Here is a 21,288-nt window from a genome sequence, read left to right on the forward strand (position 1 = left end):
TTTATGTTATTTTATGCACATACTAAATCAGACTGTATGCACTAAGGAGGAATTTCCCCCCCTTTTTATATCTCAGAATATATGGAAAAAAGTAAAGAATATGTTCTGCATTCCTTACAAAAGGCAAAGCACAGTTGTTCTGAGCTTCCTGGACACTAATCAAAGCAGTGCATTGTGGGATGCAGAACATCCATAGAGTGCAGCTAGTAAGAAATTTAGATTAAGCACTAATTTGAAAATAAATCCATGTTGTGGTAAATACAAAAAAAGAAATAAACATAAATCTAATTTTTTATTGAAAAAGTAAAACTCAGGTACATGGGTACAACGAGAGACATATTTACTCTTGCAACCGTCTGCTCAGAAACGCTTCTGCGCAGTTTCCTCCTGTTGGTGGAAAAAAACAACAACAAAGAAATGCAAAAAGAGTTAGATTTTTTTTTTAAATGATGACTACTACATAATAGTAAGTTAGTATTAATTATCATGAATAAATAATCTACCAAGGTGTTGGATTAAATAAATGTCATTGCAAGATTTCTAAGTCTGTATTTTACATAATAGCAGTGCTAAAACATCTTTTACCTTTATAACTCTGCCCAGCTCGACTAAAACGTCTTCATAGCGGCTCTCCATGCCTCTGAGACTTTCCGGTTTAATAGTCTGCTTCTGTAGACCCGGACTGCCGCCGTCCTGGACCATCTTCACAAATCTCTCCACCTACACTCACACATGCAAGCCTTTTGAAATCACTTTCCTATCGTTTATAATCTACACAAAAGAATAAAAGAAGCACTGATTTTATGGGTAGCATAATTATCACCTGCACTCCTAAGACAAAAGTGAAGGCCACGCCAGCTTTCCCAGCTCTCGCTGTTCTTCCCACCCTGCAACACAAACACGTCAGTTAAACAAGGGCAGAAGGCATCCGCTTTGTTGTTGGCATTTCCTGTGTAAACGGAATATCTGAGAAATGAATGGATGATGAGATGGCAAACGTGCCTGTGGATGTACGTCCTGATGTACTGAGGAGCATCGTAATTGATGACGCATTTAACTCCTTTAATATCGATTCCTCTGGCTGCAGCATCAGTGCTGATCAACCTGCGGGAGAGAAAATACTGATGGGTTACTTTGTGTGTGAATCCGTTCCATAGTTGGTTTGCCTGTAGAGATGAGATGAAAACGTACAGCTGAATTTTCCCTTTTTCAAAATTCTTCAGAGTCTTCTGTCGCTCGCTAGGACCGAGTCTGGAGGAGAATTCTGCCACTTCCACACCACCATAAAGCTTCACCAGTAAGAAGAGCCTGAGAGAGAGAGAGAGAGAGAGAGAGAGAGACAGACAGACAGAAAAATGGAGACGGAGGGAGACAGTAAAGGAGAAGGAGAGAGGGAAAAAGAGTGAGAGACAGGCAGGTAAAGTGACAGAGGGAGGGAGAGAAACAAACAGACAGAGAGGAGAAAAAGAAAGATAGAAGGAGACAGACAGAGGGAAACAGAAAAGGAGAAAGAGAAAGGGAAAAGGGTGAGACAGGCAGGTAAAGAGACAGAAAGACAGAAGGAGAAAGACAAAGGGATGAGAGAGAGAGAGAGACAGTGAAGGAGAAAGAGATAAAAAGAGACAGGCAGAGAGAGAGCGAGACGCAGCGAGAGGGAAACAAGGAGAAAGATTGAGAAATACAGAGAGAGAAAGAAAGGAGACAGACAGAAAGGGAAATGAGAGAGAGACAGAGAGAGAAAGAGACAGAGAGAGGAGACCGACAGAAAGGGATATGAGAGAGAGAGAGAGAGAGAGAGAGAGAGAGAGAGAGACGGAGATAGACAGAAAGTGATATGAGAAAGAGAGACAGGGATATGAGAGAGACAGAGAGAAAGGAGATAGACAGAAAGGGATATGACAGAGACAGAGAAAGATACAGACAGAGAGGGATGAGGGATTAAGAAAGGGATTAAGCTTAAATGAGTAAATCTCTGCATCTATTTTAGTAAATAATTCATGTTAAACTGAGATTATACAGCATGTTGAAGCAACTTTATTTGGAACAACTCTGGAGTTTTACTTATTTGTGAAAAGATTTTAGGTGACATTTCCATGACAGCTGCATTAACCTCGCAGCTCCAGGGCAAAACTAAAGAAGCCAAACGTCGGACACCAAATCAGCATTCCCAATGTGTGTGAGTAAGTTCCTTTAACTCAGTGAGCGTCAGTGCCGCTACCTGTGTGCTGCTTCTCTCGAGTTTGTGAAGCACAGAACAGGATAGAACTTCAGGCGCAGCAGAAAGTGCAGAATGAGAAGCGGCTTCTTGCTCAGCGTGCAGCAGACGTAGTACTCCTGCAGAAAGCAGAGCCGCAGGTGAGTGTTGATGTGCTTGTGTGTGTGTGTGTGTGTGTGTGTGGTGAGGATGTTAGGCTGATGCGCACAGTCAGGCCCTGAGGGAAGTTGAATTTCTCTTCGCTTGTTGAGCTGTGTGTGGAGCTGAAGAGACGAGGCTGGTGGAGGCCCAGCTGCTGCAGTTTCTCCGGGTTTTGCGTCAGAGTGGCCGAGAAGAGCAGCTTCTGCAGCGGCATCTGGGGTGGAGACAGACTGAGACACACACACAGACGACTTTAATATGAATATCCTAAAACATTATCACCGGCAAATGAAACTGAGTAAATGAGATCATACCTCGCCACTGTAATTGGCCCTGGCTCCACCCTCCTAAAGAGTGACACCCCTGAGCCACACCCACTTTTATAGACCGCCTTGGTCACTTGACTGAGCCAAGCCTGCTGCATACTGTCAATCATTCGGTCTGCCTCGTCTATAATCTAAACAAATATAGAATAATAATAATAATAATAAATGATTCATCACATATGTATGATGAATTCTTGAATATCATGCTTGTTGACTGCTCCTCACCAGAAAACGAAGATGCTGAAGACCGAACCCTTGGGTTTTGTTGATGTGATCTACCAGACGACCTGGTGTTGCCACGACGATATCTGCCAAACTCCGACTGACACCCCCTCTGAATAAATAGACAACACGAGAGAGACTGAGTCATTGTGCTACACGAGCCCGCTAAAAGCATTAATATGGCAACAGGCTAAACTCGAGAGCACGTCTGTGACATTTTCTTTAAAGGTGAAATTTGATTTTTTTTCCGGCCCAGAAAAAAAATGACTTATAATAATCCCATACTTTCAGACATACAAAATCTGTGATTCGCAATATAAATATTAGTAATTCATTCCAGGCATACATTTATATTTTTTCTGGCCCTGAAATTAGCTCCGCCCCCAACATAGAAAGCCCTTTTTAAAAAAAAAAAAAAGTCTCCGCTAACTAAAGAATATATTCACTTTTTGTATTTACCTGACTTCTAAAAGAGTTGCCTGCTCTACAGCAAAAGGTTTCTTCCCAGCAGCCAATACAACTTTTAGCCCAGTTCCTTCAGCATAATGGTAGAAAACTTTATACACCTGCAGAGAAGATAATAATCAGAACGGACAAAATGCAGCAGAACGAGCAAGAGAGGGGCCAAGAAAAAATAATATGTAAAGAAGTAATGAATTGAACCTGCTGCGCGAGCTCTTTGGTGGGCAACACAACCAGGGCACGGACTTCACACACCACTCGTGTCATCAGCGCCTGTAACAATAAGAATAATAATAATAATAATAATAATAATAATTATGACGGGGTGGCATTTGACATGGTCTGACCTGCACAGTGCTAACTAAACCCGGCTTTGTGCTATATGGAGGCATGATAAGAAAACGTAAAATAATTACAATTAGGATAAACCAGATGATAAGCTATAACTTTTATAAACACAGCACTACTTTTTAAAGTGGTTATTTGTAATTTAGAGCCCTCTACTGCCTGTGAAGTGAATTGCAATTGCAGTGAAATCACAGTCAAGCCTTCCCCTTTCTCCTAACCAATGTCACATCCTCTGCTGAAATTACATTTCCTTTGTATGTTGTTTTTTTATGGAGAAAAACAAACAAAAACAAAACAAAACAATGCAGAGCAGTTCTGTTGCGCTTATTCTGGGCCAGAAAAATGCAAAATAAATAAAATAAATCACTGAAATGAAAAGAAAAAAAAAAAAAAACCTAGCCAGGGCAATCAGATGTCAATATTATAAATGATAATTTTTCTAACCTATCTTTGATTTGAAATGATCGTTACACCTCCAGGAACACTTGTAGACATTACAAACTGCACCTTTAATACCTTTATATTACCTTCGTTGAAAGGAGATACGTTGTGATATTGAACTGCAATATATCGTTCCACCTCTAATAATAAACATGAAAAGAATGCCATTTCATTTAATGTTTTTTTAAGCTACTACCAAGCTAGGTATTCATTTAGCTATTTATGTTTAGCTACTCCAGTAACATGCCTTTAGTGTAACTCTAGCTTTATTGTATACTTTATTTCATGTTGCTATTATCAAGCTGGTTATTTATGCCTCCCGAACATACGTCGATGCTAATTCGCTTATTTAAAAGCCAGCTAATGCTAGTTACAATCAGTAGATGTTTTTCGAGTGTTTAATTTATTATTTTAAAAAATAATAATAATAAAAAAAAGATATTCTGGGCCAGAAAAAAAGCAAAACAAATGGCCCCGGAATGCTAAAAAAAACAAAAAAACCCAATCAATTAGATGCAAATACTCCAAATTAAGATTTTTCTAAGGTATCTTTGAAATAAAATGATTATTACAGGTCCATGAACAGCTTGAAACATTACACACTGCACCTTTAAGATGAGAATCAAGGTAACCGATAAAAGCCCCAAGTGATCCAGCACTAATAAATAATTATACGTACAGTAATTTGACTGCAGAATATACAGTATGACTAAAATGCGTAGTTATTGTGTACAGAAGGTCGCACCTGTACGACAGGTATAACAAATGCCAGCGTCTTTCCACTTCCTGTAGGCGCAGACACACAGATGTCTCTGGGCCTGTAACCTCCTTGTCCAATCAGAAGACCTGAATTCACACTCTCCAAGACAGCGGGGATGACCTCAGCTTGAACTGTGTATGATTCAAGCAAAGGAGTGATATGAAACAAACAAGAAGATTGAAAGAGTCGGCCATTAACTCTTGAATAAACCTCTAGCTCTGACCTGGGAAGAAGTTCTGGATCCCGTTGGTCTCCAGTTTTTTCCGTAGCAAGGGACAAATTCCTGGCATGTCACCAAGAGGGATTAAATTGCTCTTAACGTCTCTCTGAATCATGTCTGGTTCAGCCAGCCACTTCGGCAGCACCCTTTGGACCTAGAAGGCAATATCACAAACAGATTTCATACTCTCACAGATAATAGACTCCCCACAGATAATAGAAAGGTTTTAAATGTTTGTGCTTCAAAATAATGTTCGCATGGACACCTTTGGAACAGTCTTATTCTCAAATCCACCCAGGACGAGAAAGCTGGAGCTTGTGTTCGACCGCTCAGGCTGGGCATCTGCAGTCGTTTGGCTTTCAGGCTGGGCATCTGCAGCCGTTTGGCTTTCAGGCTCATCTACTGCTCCAGTGGACTCTTCAAGAAGACAATATCCATTAAATATACGCATGGTTTAGAGAAATGAATTCACTTTCCTGGAAGATTTATGCACGCATATGCACCTGTGTGTTGCTTCTCCTCTTGAGTTGCGCTTCCCTTTTTGTCTTTTTTCTTCTTTTTCCTTCCCGACTGCTCACTCGTACCCAAATCTGCTTGTTCCACAGGCGTGTCATCAACATCAACATCACCATCGTCCTGCTCTCGAACGCTTTCCTTTCTCTTCTTCTTAGGTTGCTTTTTCTCTTTTTCTTGCCACTCGAGATTTCTTTTAGTCTTTCCTACACGGCTCCGTTCACTCGTCTTTGAATCCTGGACATCTGACTCCTTCTTAGTTGCACGACTAAGTTGTTCTCTGGCCTTGGCACGTTCCTGAAGCTTGTTTAGCAAGACTTTGGACCTTGACTCGTCATTTGATTTACTTTCCTCCTCCTCGCCCAGATATCTGGAAGATATTAGAAGCAAGGAATCTTATGTAATGCATGAACAACATAAATACAGCAACTACTCGAAAGGGTCATGAAAACTCGTTCTTTTATTCATCTCTCAGGTGGTTGTTGGTTTTTTTTACAGGATGTCACATTACTAAATTTTCATTAGGTGGAAAGCAAGAGAGACAGAGCTTCATATGAGTGTTGTGAAAGATTTCATGTGAAGAAAAAGCATAATATACCAAAATAAGGACCAAATCTCACACGCATCATTAAAAACGATATGCTGTCGGGTCGACCGGTAGCTATCGGGAGGTTGCGAAGGACTTTAACAGGAAACATGGCAAGCACATTACATACGACACTGTTGGCAAACTTATTAACAAATTCAAAAAGACTGGAAGTGTTGCGGGCCAAACGAGAAGTGGACGTCCACGAACATCCACTGACGAAGGCACGACCGACGTGGTGCTGGCAAACACAGTCCCCTATGTATGGAGACTTTTGGGAAACCCTGTATTAGTTAGGAAAATCTTCAAAACAGAGAACATTGCATTTTCCATGTTTCTCTATAAAAGATCTCTTCGGTCTTCTTCCATTCAAAGGGATGGCTGGTGTGGCTGCAGGCTTTCCTAATACCTAACACCGCTTGTTTAGTCAGGTCATCTTGGTCATAGTGTGTCTCCTATTTGGTTGGAATGAAAGCAACATCTATTTGCAGTGTATTTATAGTGTTGGCGTTTGAGATCTTGTGTTATTTGGGTGGTGTTTTGGTGCATTAAGCATTTTATTTGAACTCAGGAGTGCCTCGCAACATGCACATATGCAGAACTAGTAGAAACAAAGCTGGTATAACAATCATATATAAAAAAAAAAACATGATCTCATACCGGTTAATCATGAAGAGAGCCATTGCACACAGTCAGTTCTTCTTCAATTCCAACACATCCAGAGGTTTACAGATGTTGCTCAGTAGAACACGAGTATACATGAAAACATATCGACTGGTCATTTAAGTATGGCTAAAAATCCTGTTTAGTATAAACACAAGCGAGCAGCCATGTGAGAGTGCCGAGTCGCATAAAGATGACGGACGACGAGTTTTGATGACGTTGCTGTGAAGCGTCGTTGTGAATCCATAACAGTTTTAATGGTTTACAGCTGATGGTTTGTAATGGTATTTGTAGTGGAAGCCATTAGAATTTATGTGATGGTTTGTTTTCTATTGTTTGTTTTTTTAGCAAGGACATCCAGCGTTAATTTTCTTGTTGGTCCAAATATCCAGAAATCATTGCACTTGTGCAGAGCTACAGCGCTGTTGCCTGGCTCAAGTTTAGCCAGAGGACAAAAAAAGATGAAGTCGCTGATCTGCCACCAGGTGGAGCTGTTGTCTCTTTTTATTATTTATATTTTTTTAACCTCACTGCGTTAGAGGATTAGTAGAACGAAGCAGTCAAGGGCGTTTGTATATTATGTATATTATCTTTTATCGTAACCGCAAATAGCCTTCAACAACAGAAATGTAGGGTAAACATGTTGGATTTTCGGCTTCATGCTATTATACAGGCGACATCTGCTGTAAGGATCAGCTGTTAGGCTGCGAGAAAATAGCTGTAGAATAAACATTGGCAGATTGCATTCATTAGCGCCTTCGATTTAGCTCAACTATGCTAAAACGTAAATTCCTAGAATAATGTTATCGCAAGGATCACCTGCAACCTCAATGTAATTATAATTAAAAAAAAAAAAAAAAGGGCGCGTGGATGAGGTAAGCGGGAGTAATATCCCAATCTGGCAACCCGGTGCTCTGTGATCTTTCTGGTCTCTTGGCTGAGTGAATGAGTGAGGGAGTGAATGAGTGAGGGAGTGAATGAGGGCGGAGACGCACGAGAAGTTTGACAACAACTTTAGCTCGTCCTTGGAGAGCAGAATGTCAGAGCGACTTTGTTCTGTCCGATAAACCCGGAGGGAGTGTTGGAGTTCAAATCATGCTGAGTGTCCTGGCCAGAGCCGCGGTGAGTCACCATGACAATCAACACCTTACACAACCACAATAACAACGACCATAATCAGTATTTACACATGAAGCAGCCTAAACCTAACCACGAGTGTTTGTGATCACCTGATTGTCTAAACCAAATCTCTCAGCTAGGATTAAGAGCAGTCAGTGTGGATCTTATATGATGATAATGATGATAAGCAGCTCCAGATAAACAAATGAAATAAAAGAGGGGAAAATTTTTAAACACTTTAAATGTATGTTTGTTGCTTCTTAGTTTTGGACTGGAGTGATAAAGTTAAAGCGGCAGTATGTAATATTTAGTATAGGTATTTCTATTAAATAATAATAATAATAATAATAATAATAATAATAATAATGTAATTTCTAAGATATCTTCTTTTTATGCAATAGATTTATCATTGTTCTTTATTTTGGCTTTTGTTTACATCTTGCCCTGACATAAGCCCCGCCTTCATCAGCTACACACTGCTCAGCACCATCTGATTCAGCTCTAAGCCTTAAAAGTTAACATACATATTTGCATGTGGGTTTAACAGCGGGTTGTGTTGTTTTTTTCATTGCAAACAAAGTTCATCTGTCGCCCCTTATTTTTTGGGCTATCTAAGGTTTTTGCCATCTCTCTGTCCATCCAACCCTCTGTCCGTGAGTCCATCTGAAATTTTCTGTAGCGTGACATCTCAAGAACGAGTGGTTGAATGTTTCTAGATGTATGTGTGGAATTATCATTGTAACCAGGAGATGAACTGAATAGATTTAGGAATTGATCGAAATAAGGTCAAGATCACAGGAAGGTCAAATGTCTGAAATCAATTTTCTTCAATAGTGTTCTTCCTGTTTGACGTATATATTTTAAGGGTGTCTTAGGTCAAGATCGACAGATAATCGGTTTCGCAGATAATTTTTCCCGATATTTAAGTGTTTTTCCATAATCGGATATCGGTTTTGTAATATCGGATCCACCGATAAATGGCGCCATCTTGTGGGAAATTTGAGAATTGCGTGCAGGACCACCATTGCAGCACTGTTTTTGATTTATTTGTTCACATTATTTTTGTGCTTTATTTGTTTAACCTGTTTGTTTACCTCATTGAAGGTTTTATTTTAAAAAATGAAGACACTTTAGTAACACTGCATTTTATCTTTTAATTTTTTGCACTCTTTCAGACCCCTCTATTTATTGGTGTATAAATAAGAGTTGTTTTGTTTTGTATGCAAGGAGGAAGTGAAATTGAATAGTTTTAGGCATACAAATTTGCAACAAGGAGGACTAGACTAGACTTGGTGATGACCGAGGCATCTTGTCAAGTTCTACTTGTTCATTTCTTACTGAACAACTCATACTTTTTATCTGTTTCTATTTACATTTAATGTTGTGCAATGTCTTCAAATCTTAGTTTGTCTTAGTACTTACATTACAGCAGCTATAAACATTTATTCCTCCTTATCAGCCTCTCTTTTTTTCCTTTCTCTTGAAGACAATTAGGGGAAAAAAAGGCAATGTGCAAAGTCTTCTGTCCTGAAAACGTTCCTGTGGGGGAAAAAACGTACTGACTGTTACAAAGCGCTGATGCTGGAGACTCCTTTCATAAATGTTAAATACACATCTCCTTCCAGAAAGCTTATAAATGATTATATATTGTTCTCTGTTAAATAATAGTGCTTTTTTAAAGTAGTTTATTATTAGGTTTCAATCCACACAATTCTCTCTAAATCTGCTGTTTCTATAGAAACATATAACATATTAGAGTGAGAGCATTAATATAAACCTGTGATTTGATTTACAGCCAGCACTATTGTCCAAGCTGATGGTTACAAGCTCCCATTATACTGTATGCTAGCCATATTAGCTTTAAAGCATTAATAATAAAGGTTATGGTTGTTTCCAACAGAGTTTTAAGAGATATACTGTTATTCAATTCCATATAAATGAATGCATTCTGTATATAAGGTCACATGAGTTAACATGTCCACAGTGTCAGAGATACTGTGCGTACAGGACGATTATACACAGATCAGTCACGACATTAAATAGAAAGAAAAAAAAAAAACCACACAGACATAATCAAAATAAAGCAAAGAGCAGGCAAAGGGCCAGGCAAAGGGCCAGGCAATGTGCAAACAGACCACAACAGGACTATTCCAAAGAGCAGAGTTTTAAACCAAAGCAACGGCACAACCAGAACAGGCCGATAAAGAATAACACAGACCTCTGCAAGTGCGAATGATCAGGCCAGGTCATGTGACCTGAGTGTCAGTGGACTGAGGAATGTGGAAAATGTAGTGCTCTGATGCTTCAGCAGAAGAGGGCACTGATGCTCGTGCAAGATTTATTTATTTTTTACTCCTAAATAGAATAGAATACTGTATACTGCTAAATAGAATAGAATACTGTATACTGTTTACTCCTAAATACAATAGAATGCACTGTGCACTGTATACTCCTAAATAGAATGCACTGTTAATGCAGTATTCATTATTTGGCTTATACGAGTTGTTTTTTAATTAAAATTTTTTTTTTAAACATCAGTTAACACAAGCGTTAAGTATGTTCCTCTCATTACGTATAGTTTCATAATGCTGAAGTTTATGATTTGTTAACCAGTGCTGAAAATAATGTTATACCACAGAGTTGTTGAATTCTCGATTCGAATGAATCAGAAGGCGTTTAATTTTCTGTAACAGCAGCAGTAATTACGGCTACTTCGCAAGTAAAATCGCAGGTTTATAATAATACGTTCGTTCTACGTAATACATCACCGTTTCTCTAGTAACACCTCGTACAAGGTGTGTGTAACGTATGTAATTATTGATACAGCAGGTTAGCTGGTTTATTTTTTGACGATATGTTTATTTAGTGCTTTCGGAAGGAGTCTCCAGTGTCAGCGTTTTGTAACAGTCAGTCAGTGAGTTTTCAGGACAGGGGACTTGGCGCTGTTTGACTTCTCAGTAGTCCAGTGTCAGCGTTTTGTAACAGTCAGTCAGTGAGTTTTCAGGACAGGGGACTTGGCGCTGTTTGACTTCTCAGTAAGAGAAGTGTCTTATTAACTTGAATTTCAAGTGAGGTTGGTGAGGAAACATTTACAGCTGCTGTAATGTACATGATGACAGACAAACAAAATGTTTTGCGGATGTCCCACAACGTTCAACGCAACTATAAACAAATAAAATATACCGTATGTTGTTGTTGTTGTTGTTGTTGTTGTTTTTTTTTAAAATTGAAATTGTTGGCAAATTGCAGTGGTAAAATAGGAATAAAACACTTCAGGGCGTTCTGTTATTAGAAATAGTCAACTTCACGGTAATAGTAACTCTAGTTCGTGTTGGGCTGCGTTTTCCTATAACAGCACACCTACAAATGTTTTATTCCTTACTTTTGGGAACCTTTTACGGAAATGTAAAATGTTCCTGAAAATGTTATGGTGACGTTATGTCTGTGTAGACAATGACAGCACATTTCCAGGTGCAGCACATCACTTAGTCTACTATTTTCCCCAAGAACAAACATACAGGGGAAATGAAGAGGGAAAAAAAAAATCTATTTATATAAACTGATGAAGGCTAAGTGCAATCATCTTAATCAAATTTTAACTTTTTAAAGCCATTTAACGTTTGAATTTATGGTCACTCTCATTCAGTGAGGAATCATGATCTTACCTAAGATAACAATTCATTCCCTGTTAATAGGAAAGATTTTCTAATATCCTTTACATAAACATGTGTGACTGTAATTAGAAGTAATTAATATGAAGTGTGGGGGTTTGTTTTTTTTGGGTTCACAGTCGAGGGCGGTGCCTAAGCGCTTAGCAAGGCCAGTGGTAGTCGTGCAGATCCGTGACCAATCTCTGGCACATCAGGATGCTCTGCCCAAGCTGCCAGTGCCACCACTCAGACAGACGTGTGAGCGTTACCTGGCTGCACTCGAACCGCTCGTGTCTGAGGAGGAGATGAACCATACACGCCAGCTCATGGCTGAGTTCCTGTCCTCCGGTGGCGTCGGCGAAAGGCTGCAGAAAGGACTGGAGAGACGAGCACGCAAAACTGAGAACTGGGTACAACAAGTAGCTAACTGTGTCAGGGTTGCCAGATTGGATTGACTGTTTTCAGCCATCAGTTCATTGTAAATCCTTGCTCAGTGACATCCAAATCTTGGAAATTATAACTAAAAAAAACAAACAAGCAACTGTAACCTAATGAGTGAACTAGCAACAGCAAGGCAGAGTCATTAATTAATTTACTATTTAACCAAATTATATGTGCTAGCGCAAGGACAACAAAATTTGTACAAAAATGACCAAAAATGACCAATATAGCAGCAGTGGATTATGTGTAAGTGAAACCTTTTCCTCATTCTAATTACCAGTCAGATACGTTATATGATTGTGTGTTGCAGCTCACTGATTGGTGGATGCAGTCAGCCTACTTAGACTCTCGTATGCCAGTCCCAGTGTACACCAGCCCAGGGGTGGTTCTGCCTCAGATGCACTTCCAGGACTGCCAGGGACAGATGAGGTATCATGTCTGATCACAGCGCCGTATTCAGAATGTGTTCTGTCTACTACTAATGGATGTTCTATTGATCCGGATAATCTCATCTGATTTTACTAGCAATGTAAATAAACGAACAAAACCCTTTCATATTTTTTATTAAGACATGATCAGTTTAACATAAGAGTTTTAATAAGGAATCAGGAATAAGTAATTAGTTTAGCATGATGCTAATGCCTGTAGAATAGAATAGAATTAAAACGTGTATAATTGAATAACAAAGAGTAGATTACACTACACTAATAGAGTAGAAGTAAAGGCTTTAAAGTGCACCTATTATGGTTTTGAAACGTGCCTAATTTTGTTTTAGAGGTCTCATACGATAGATTGACATGCATCCAAGGTCAAAAAACACTTTCCTGTGTTCATAATTTAAACTGCAGCATTATGTTTTTTTTCCTCATTGTCACAAATGACTCATTCAATGATCCGTTCTAAAGGATTCGTTCTAAACTCCATACTCTGCTCTGATTGGCCAGACGTCCCAGTCTGTTGTGATTGGTCTAACGCTGTCAGAAAGCAGTCGATGAAGACCAGAGGTGGGGCTTTTTGTTACAAACCTACGTCGGTTAGTGCAGGAAGTAAAGTCTGGAATAACTAACGACTCGATGCAGCTGTTCAGAATCGATTCCTTCTTTTGGGAGTCGATAACTCCGTTTGTCCTGCGCTTTGATTTTTGAAACTTTGCAGACTTTTTACATTCACCAACAGATATATAACACACTACATGAAGGGTGATATTTGACAAAAACCATAATGGGTGCACGTTAAATGAATTCCTAAGAATAGAGTGTAATTAAGTGAAAGCAGTTAGATTATAATAGAATTTAAAAGAGAAGAATAGATCAGAATAAACAATAGTGGAGTAGAATTGAATGTAAAATTGAAAAATATAATGAAATAAAAAAGAGCAGAATATAATTTCTTTTGAAAAAGCAGAACAGAGTGGAATTAAAACGAGTGGATTACAGTGGAATAGAATAGAATAGAGAGATTAATTCACGCTTTTAATTCCGTCCACACGTTAAACCGACATAAAAACATTATTTATTGCTCAACACAATGCTCTGTACTCTTGGAGAGGACATTTATTGCTGAATGTTATTGATATCTACAGTGTCAAGTTGCACACTGACCTTTTACACAGACGTCTCCTTTTCCTGCTGCTATTTTAAGCACACTTTACTGCCCATGGCCACTTTTAACAACCCAAACAGTGTATGGACAAATCCAGTGGAGTTACACTCCGGTCATGTTCCCTATTTAGACTTACCCTTACATTTATTCACTCGCCATGTACCTTGTCCTTTAGACTGTGTTGTTTACACACCAGTTATGCATGCAGCTAAGAGCAACAGTTACATGGACCACAGATTTAAACCTGATCGAACGCTCTGTTGACTATGTTCACAGTGAAAGATATTCTTACATTTTAGAGTCAATTAGTATAAATTGTACTATTAGGATATGAGCAAAATTTTTGATTTGAGGGCAGTATTTACTTTAGTATTAACAAATTTGATAGTCCTCGTTTATCCTTCATTATCCTTCAAACCTAGGCATAGCAAATTATTATTTTACTTTATTATTTCAACAACTCAAAGTAATGAACCAACCGCGTGATGAAACAGCCTACATCCCATGCACACATTATGACTACATGACTTTGATGTACAATCTTGTGGCATACAAGGTTCTGTTGGAGCATTTTATATATATATAATATATATATATTATATATAAGATACACAATGCTAAATAATAGGATGTGCTGGATCAAGTGCTATTTTATAAGGTGGTGAATAATGATCCATGGTGGAAGCCATATTGTAGTGAATAATTACATCAAATATTATTCATGCAACAAGATATTCTCAATATTTGACTACTATTAGATGTTTATTTCAATGCTTGCCATCTTCTCAATCATATAGCATCATATTTGCCTTTTTCATTTTATTTTCCAATTGTCTTTTGCTTTTTCTGTTATATCGTACTACATTTAACAGCAGTGACCACCTGCAGTTTCTGTTCACTGATTGTTCCGGGGTTAAAAGCAAGTGTTTGCATTTAATAGCAGTGGTTTAGCGGTCTAGACTGTATTGGAAAACCCTGTCTCTGGTACCTTTACTCAAGAAAAATCTGGCAACCTCAGAGGCATGAACTATATGTAGGTGATTTGCATAATCTGAACAGGGAGAGAAGAAAATGTATAGACAGAATCTAAATACAACATATAGAACATAACTTTTGGACTTAAATCACTGACTCTGAATATGGCCCTATATTCTTACATAGAAATGACATATTAAATGTATTATATAGTACCCGGAATTTTATCAGGAATACCACTGAATAGAACAATCAAATTTGTTCAATTTTGCAAATAATGTCAAAGTAAAACCCTATCTATTAACCCTAAAGGTTTTGATCTTAATTACTGTCTGTGGTTTAGCGATGTTGTTGCTTTGTGTGTTGGCCAGTTTGAATATTTTAAAACTCAGTGCTCTATAGAAGTCTGTTCTTCGTGTGCAGGTTTGCTGCCAAACTGATTGCTGGAGTTTTGAACTTCAAGCAAATGATTGATAGGTGAGTCTTAATTGTCGGGGCCAGATGACCTGATTTACTTTTGAATTCTTTGGATTGCGGTTTTCAATTTGCATATCTCTCGTTGCAGTGAAACACTACCTGTTGAGTATTTGGGAGGAAAGCCATTATGCATGGACCAGTATTACCAGGTGCTGTCTTCATGCCGAATACCAGGACCGAAGAAAGACACTGTGGTGAACGATGCCATCGGAAAGAAGGCACCGACTCACATCACAGTGGTTCACAATTTTCAGGTAACCTGCTGCACAAACGACTAGACCTCTATATAACCAACTGTAATCTCGGATATTGTGTAAATATCTCTCGCTTGCACTGTTCCAGTTTTTTGTTCTGGACGTATACAATAGCGACGGCACGCCACTGACGGTAGATCAGCTCTACATGCAGCTGGAGAAGATCTGGAATTCTTCTTTACAATCCAATAAAGAGCCCATTGGCATTCTCACCTCGAACCACCGCAACACCTGGGGCAAAGCCTACAACAACCTCATCAAGGGTGATCTATATATCTATACTTACCCTGCTCAGCTAACTTAGCTTGATTCACTCTTTATATGCGCAGCATTTCATTGACATGAATTGACAAGGTTCTGCCGTGTTTGCTCTACAGATAAAACGAATAAAGATTCAGTCCGGGCGATCCAAAAGAGCATCTTCTTAGTGTGCCTGGACGCCCCGATGCCACGTGTGTCAGATGAGATCTACTACAGTAAAGTGGCTGCACAGATGCTGCATGGAGGCGGAAGCCGCTGGAACAGTGGGAACCGCTGGTTTGATAAAACACTACAGGTTTGTGATGGAAGTCAAGCCTTTTCATTGTTGTAGAAAATCATATCATATCATAGTATGCTGTTTTATTTGACCACTTAACTATTCTGGAAACATGTTCTGACCATATTATTAGTGTACCTGTGTATACACTCGCTGATGTGGGAACTTAGCAGTATGTTTATGGTGTTAGCTGTCTCGTTTTACTTCTCCACAGTTTATAGTGGGCGAGGATGGATCGTGTGGACTGACGTATGAGCATGCTCCTGCTGAAGGACCTCCCATTGTGTTCCTAGTGGACCATGTGGTGGAATATATGTAAGGCAGAATCCAGTTCTGGTGTAATTATGTGTATGTGGGTATGTCTGTCTCGTTAAGCTGCTAAATGCGTGAGTTTACTGTAACATCCAAAGAGAAAGTGTCAATAAGAGAGTGACGATGAAGGTTACTTGCAAGACAACAACATACCATGGTGCACTTGAGATCTCGAATCTGATTGTTCAGAAGGTTAATATTCTGTAACTGCAGCTCTGACGGTAGTTATGGCTGTAATTCAAATCACAGGTTTATATATATGTGTGTGTTATCATTTCTAGAGTAACAACTTACACAGGGACCCATATGACAGACGCCACAATAAACACAATTTTTAAAATGTCTAATCATTTATATGGTGGTGATGTTTAACAGTTGTGGAAGAGGTCTCATGTGTGTTTAGTGTCAGTACTAAACTGCTGCTACAGTATAATGTAACAGGAAGTGGAGTAAGTTATTTCATGGATGTTTCACAACATTAAATGTTAGCTAGTTACATTTCATATAGCACATTATATAGTATGGGGTGGGGTGGGGGGCATCTCCTCAACCCCCACCAGTGTGTAGCATCCATCTGGATGATGCAACGGCAGCCATAGTGTGCCAGAACGCCCACCACACAACAGCTATTACTGGAGAGGAGAGAGTGATGTAGCCAGTTTAGATAGATAAATGTAAGCATAATTGGTTAAAAAGCACAAATACATTAATGAATTAAAATCATTGGCAAATTGCTGCTGTATAAAAGGAGTAAAACACTTCAGGACATGTCTTGCACTGGAACCTTTATCCAAAATCTTTTCAGTGAAAATGTGCCACACACAGTTTGTTTAGGACACAGTGTGACTTAGTGTAATCGATAAACATGAAGCAAACATTGCTGTTTTGTCAAAACCCTGTAACATTGTAGTGGTTAAATATGTGGACATTCAAAATGACTTCCTTAGTGTCATTTGGTGCAACACAGGAAGAGACTTGGCGGTCATGTTTACACGAGTGACGTTTCCCAGCTGTCGCTCTAGATCCTAGAAGTTTTATGGGGTGCTTGCATTAAAAGTCATTCAAATTATAATATAGTTTTACTATATAGTTATTCCTGCTATTTTACAAAATTGTTTATTCTAAAATGAAGTTGTGGGAATGAATAATATCATTTGAAATGAATACATGAAAATGATTTGAGCATGTTTTATTTGCGTCATTTCTTTTATTTGTTATCTATTAATGCGATTTTTTTTTTTTTTAAAGCAAATAAGAACTAAAGAAATAAATGTTGGACACCAAACACATTGGCTGATTGTTGGAAAATTGTATGAATGAGATTTTTTACCATACCATACCATTCCTTTCAGAATTATTACAATGTGCTAACTGACAGGCGAATATCGTCAAACATTGCCTTTAACGCCTTTAACCTGTTTGTAACAGGAAGAAAACTGAGATGGTGCGAGCTCCTATGATTCCACTCCCCATGCCGCAGAAGCTGCGCTTTAACATCACACCTGAAATCAAAAAGGACATTGAGAAAGCCAAGCAGAACATGAACATGTGAGCGCTCTTCATCATTCCATTTCCTTTGTATCTGGGGTTAACGTCTGCAAAAAAAAAAAAAAAAAACACAACTAGTGAGGCAGTGTAAAGCAGAGTTGAATACGAAGCGCTCCAGTCGTTTCCAAATAAATGATTCACGTGTTGTAATAGGAGTCTCTCGGTTTTGCAGAATGGTGCATGACCTGGATGTGCGAGTTCTCAACTTCTCTCATTACGGGAAGAAATACCTCAAGTCATGTAAAACCAGCTCAGACGCCTTCATCCAAATGGCCCTCCAGCTGGCATATTACAGGTGAGTCAGGGTGCCACCTGCTAAAAATAGTAGCAATCATTATGAAATATCAGTTAGACATTTTGTGACGCTACCTCGAAGTTACCCGCTGTAGAAGAATCGATCCTCGACATTCTGTAACCCAGGGGGCATGTCATCTAGTGCCGTTTTGTTGCCTGTTTCAAGTCCGTTGTGTTAAACCCTTCCTGTTTTGTTGCTGCATTAGGATCTATGGTGTGTGCTGCGCTACATACGAGAGCGCCTCCATACGCATGTTTAAACTGGGAAGAACCGAGGCCATCCGCTCCACCTCTACCGAGTCGCTCAGATTCGTACAAGCCATGGATGACAAGTCCAAACAGGTCAGGCAAAGTATGCGGGATGCTTGCGATATTAATTGCCGTACATGAATTCGAAATCAAACCAAACAGTTTTGTTTCTAGCTTTATATTGCCAAAGGTTTTGGAGCACCCTATATTTATTTGAGCAATTTTGGCAAGCAATATTCTGATTTTCAGTCTAAAATACTTAAGTAAGCAGTAGAACGAGCACTGAAACGAATATTTGTGACTTAGTTTACTTGTTTTGTTGGGAACTGTCTAGATCTAAGAAGAAAAAGCCAAGCTCGAACAGTTTGAATCTATAGTGTTTAACATCCGGAGGTCCTGCCTTGGATAAAGTATTAGAGTAATATTAGGATCTGATTTGTGCAAGTTAATGTCCGTTAATGCAAAATCTTTAATGGAATGCTTGATTAATATTTCTCTGTAATCATCCTTTTTGTCGTGTCTTATGAAGTAACAGTGATTAAGTAGCGAATAAAACACAACAGAGAAAATAATCAATGACTGGGTAGCCTGACCTGAAGTGGACGTTCTGTTACCACCTCAAAGTTGATTATTTTTCCTGTAACAGCATGCCCCAAAGTATTTCATTCCTCTTATACCACGGCTAATTGCCAACATTTAAAAAATTCTATTAATTACCTGTCTGTTCGACTATTACAAAACGCTGAAACTGGAGACTCCTTCCAAAAAAAAAGTCTCCGCATAGAAAATTTCACCATATCAATGATTACACTCTTTTTTTTTAAAAAAAAAAAAACAAAAAAAAAAACTGTTTATGTGGAGCATCCGTCATACTAGTCCTTGTGTAAGCTGTTACTATAGAAACGGCGATTTATGAATATAAACCATGGAGTCTGAAGTGCTGTCGAAAATGACTCAACACTTTCTGACCAATTAGAATTGAGAATTCGACAGCACTTTAATACACCATAAATGAGTTTTCATTCATCACCTTGATGTGAACTTGTGGAGATCTTTTTGTATGAACTGGTTACATTCCAATACAATCTGCAGTTACTTACAAATTACTTGACAATTATGTGTAACTCCTTGGCAGAACGCAGAGAAACTGGCCCTGCTGGAGAAGGCCATCAACGCTCATCGAAATTACACACACATGGTAGGAGACTTATAACAGACTAACATGCTGTTGTTGGGGGGTTTTTTGGTTTTATTGCAAAATATTACAGATTAACTGACCATGAATCTCTGGAATACAATCTGTCAATACTCAGGCCATTCACGGCCAGGCAATCGACAGACATCTGCTGGGGCTGAAGATGCAAAGCATTGAGGATCTGACTTCTCTCCCAGAAATCTTCATGGATACTTCCTATGCTGTGGCCATGCATTTCAACCTCTTCACTAGCCAAGTATGTGATTTATTATTATTATTATTATTATTATTATTATTATTATTATCATTATTATTATTATTATTATTTAAAAAATGTTTCTTTTAGCTGAAGATCTGAACCGTGGATGAGTTGCTCTACAAATAGCTAGAAAAGTCTTAAATGTAACTAATACTGTTTAGACAATGAGGACAAGTTAACTTTAAAAAACAAAAAACAAAAAAGAAAACCCAGGTGGTCATTTTCATCTCACTTTTTTTTTTCATTGGGTTGGAGCAAAAATGGAGTGAGTTATGAGCGGTCCTGATGTGTTGGGAACCTCTTTGTAATGTTAGCTACTGTAGTGTTTCTGCAACTGTGCGCAAAATTAAGCACTAAATCTGGTGTGACTGATACTTAATAATTAGAAGTTCCTCCACATTTCTTTTTTGAAAGACCAGATGGTGTTAAAGTTTACACAGATAGATGAAGCATTAAAGCCAGTTCCCGTTTCGCGTCTCATTTTTTTTATTCTTAAGATCATGCTAATTGATTACACATTGCCAGTGTTGGCCATGATTTCATTATTAATAGCACTAGAAGCTGATCACACATTAATAATGTATCATGGCATATGTTTATGGTAAAGTCACAGCGATGCCCTCATGACATTTTTGTTTTTTTCAGGTCGGCTCAAAGACAGACTGTTTTATGTGTATTGGGCCAATGGTGCCAGACGGTTATGGCATCTGCTACAACCCAATGGACGACCACATCAACTTTGCTGTGACGGCCTTCAACAGCTGTGAAGAAACTAATGCCACCAAACTAACACGGTTCCTCAAGGAAGCACTGCTGGACATGAAAGCTCTTCTGGATCAGACGCCTAATCCGAGCAATTGAGGCTGCTTACTGGGGGATGAGACACAGAGTGGAAACTTGTGAGGCTGGGAAGAAGAAGATGAAGTATTTGCTATACCTGCATGTGTCCTCAGGCAGAACGTGAACATGCAGGAGCTGACAGTTCTCGCACCCGTATTTCTTTGATCAGCTTGCCATGACGTTAATGTTTGTCCCACAACATTTTAGTAAGAAGGGATCTCTTAAGAAAAGATGGCACCACCATGTTGCAATGTGTTCATGATACTTCAGTATTTTTGTTAGCTGCTGTTTACATAATTTTGCTGTTTACTGATGTATTCCACGTCAAACCCGAAGCGTTTTTTGTTTTTTTTTCGCTCAACTGAAGCACTTAGCAAGTCTGCTTTATGACGGTGATGTGTGTATCTATAGCTAAATATTTATTGGGATAAATATACATTTGGACACAGTACTGCTGTAAGATCTACATTCTTTTTTTTTTTTTTTCTTTTAACGAACCCGTGAGAAAGAAAAGTATAAATGTCCAGATTTCCTGTGAAATCTAACTTGTCTCATTAAACCAAAAGGTTTCTTTGAACTAACAAGTTTTTTCCAGTTCTCTTAAAAGCACTACATTACTTCATCAAAAATGTTAACAT

The 21,288-nt window shown here is 38.7% G+C and overlaps 2 protein-coding genes across 4 annotated transcripts; one reads left to right on the forward strand and one right to left on the reverse strand.

The window, feature by feature from the left end:
• Positions 1-279: 279 nt before the first annotated feature.
• Positions 280-10,494, reverse strand: ddx51 (DEAD (Asp-Glu-Ala-Asp) box polypeptide 51). Of its 3 annotated transcripts, XM_053624393.1 has the most exons (17): positions 10,235-10,494; positions 9,439-9,555; positions 5,639-6,018; positions 5,401-5,552; positions 5,139-5,289; positions 4,901-5,046; positions 3,568-3,639; positions 3,364-3,470; positions 2,908-3,016; positions 2,671-2,813; positions 2,424-2,586; positions 2,219-2,334; positions 1,192-1,308; positions 1,003-1,104; positions 824-887; positions 586-720; positions 280-387 (listed from the first exon to the last, which is right to left on the reverse strand). In XM_053624393.1, the coding sequence occupies exons 2-17, from the start codon at positions 9,456-9,458 to the stop codon at positions 361-363; spliced, it is 2,004 nt and encodes a 667-aa protein (XP_053480368.1). In that variant the 5' UTR covers positions 9,459-9,555; positions 10,235-10,494; the 3' UTR covers positions 280-360. The 3 variants fall into 3 exon arrangements, with proteins under 3 accessions (XP_053480368.1, XP_053480369.1, XP_053480367.1); XM_053624394.1 differs by lacking the exon at positions 10,235-10,494 and having other exon boundaries at positions 9,439-10,170; XM_053624392.1 differs by lacking the exons at positions 9,439-9,555; positions 10,235-10,494 and adding an exon at positions 6,895-7,063.
• zgc:154046 (Carnitine O-acetyltransferase-like) lies at positions 7,213-21,141 on the forward strand. Its single transcript, XM_053624399.1, has 14 exons — positions 7,213-8,019; positions 11,807-12,076; positions 12,418-12,536; positions 15,108-15,161; positions 15,250-15,415; positions 15,504-15,678; positions 15,793-15,971; positions 16,168-16,268; positions 17,694-17,813; positions 17,986-18,108; positions 18,314-18,449; positions 19,492-19,554; positions 19,670-19,807; positions 20,456-21,141. The coding sequence occupies exons 1-14, from the start codon at positions 7,993-7,995 to the stop codon at positions 20,669-20,671; spliced, it is 1,887 nt and encodes a 628-aa protein (XP_053480374.1). The 5' UTR covers positions 7,213-7,992; the 3' UTR covers positions 20,672-21,141.
• The last annotated feature ends 147 nt before the right edge of the window (positions 21,142-21,288 follow it).

Source organism: Ictalurus furcatus, chromosome 5 (genome assembly GCF_023375685.1).
Source record: "Ictalurus furcatus strain D&B chromosome 5, Billie_1.0, whole genome shotgun sequence".
Lineage (NCBI taxonomy): Eukaryota > Metazoa > Chordata > Actinopteri > Siluriformes > Ictaluridae > Ictalurus > Ictalurus furcatus.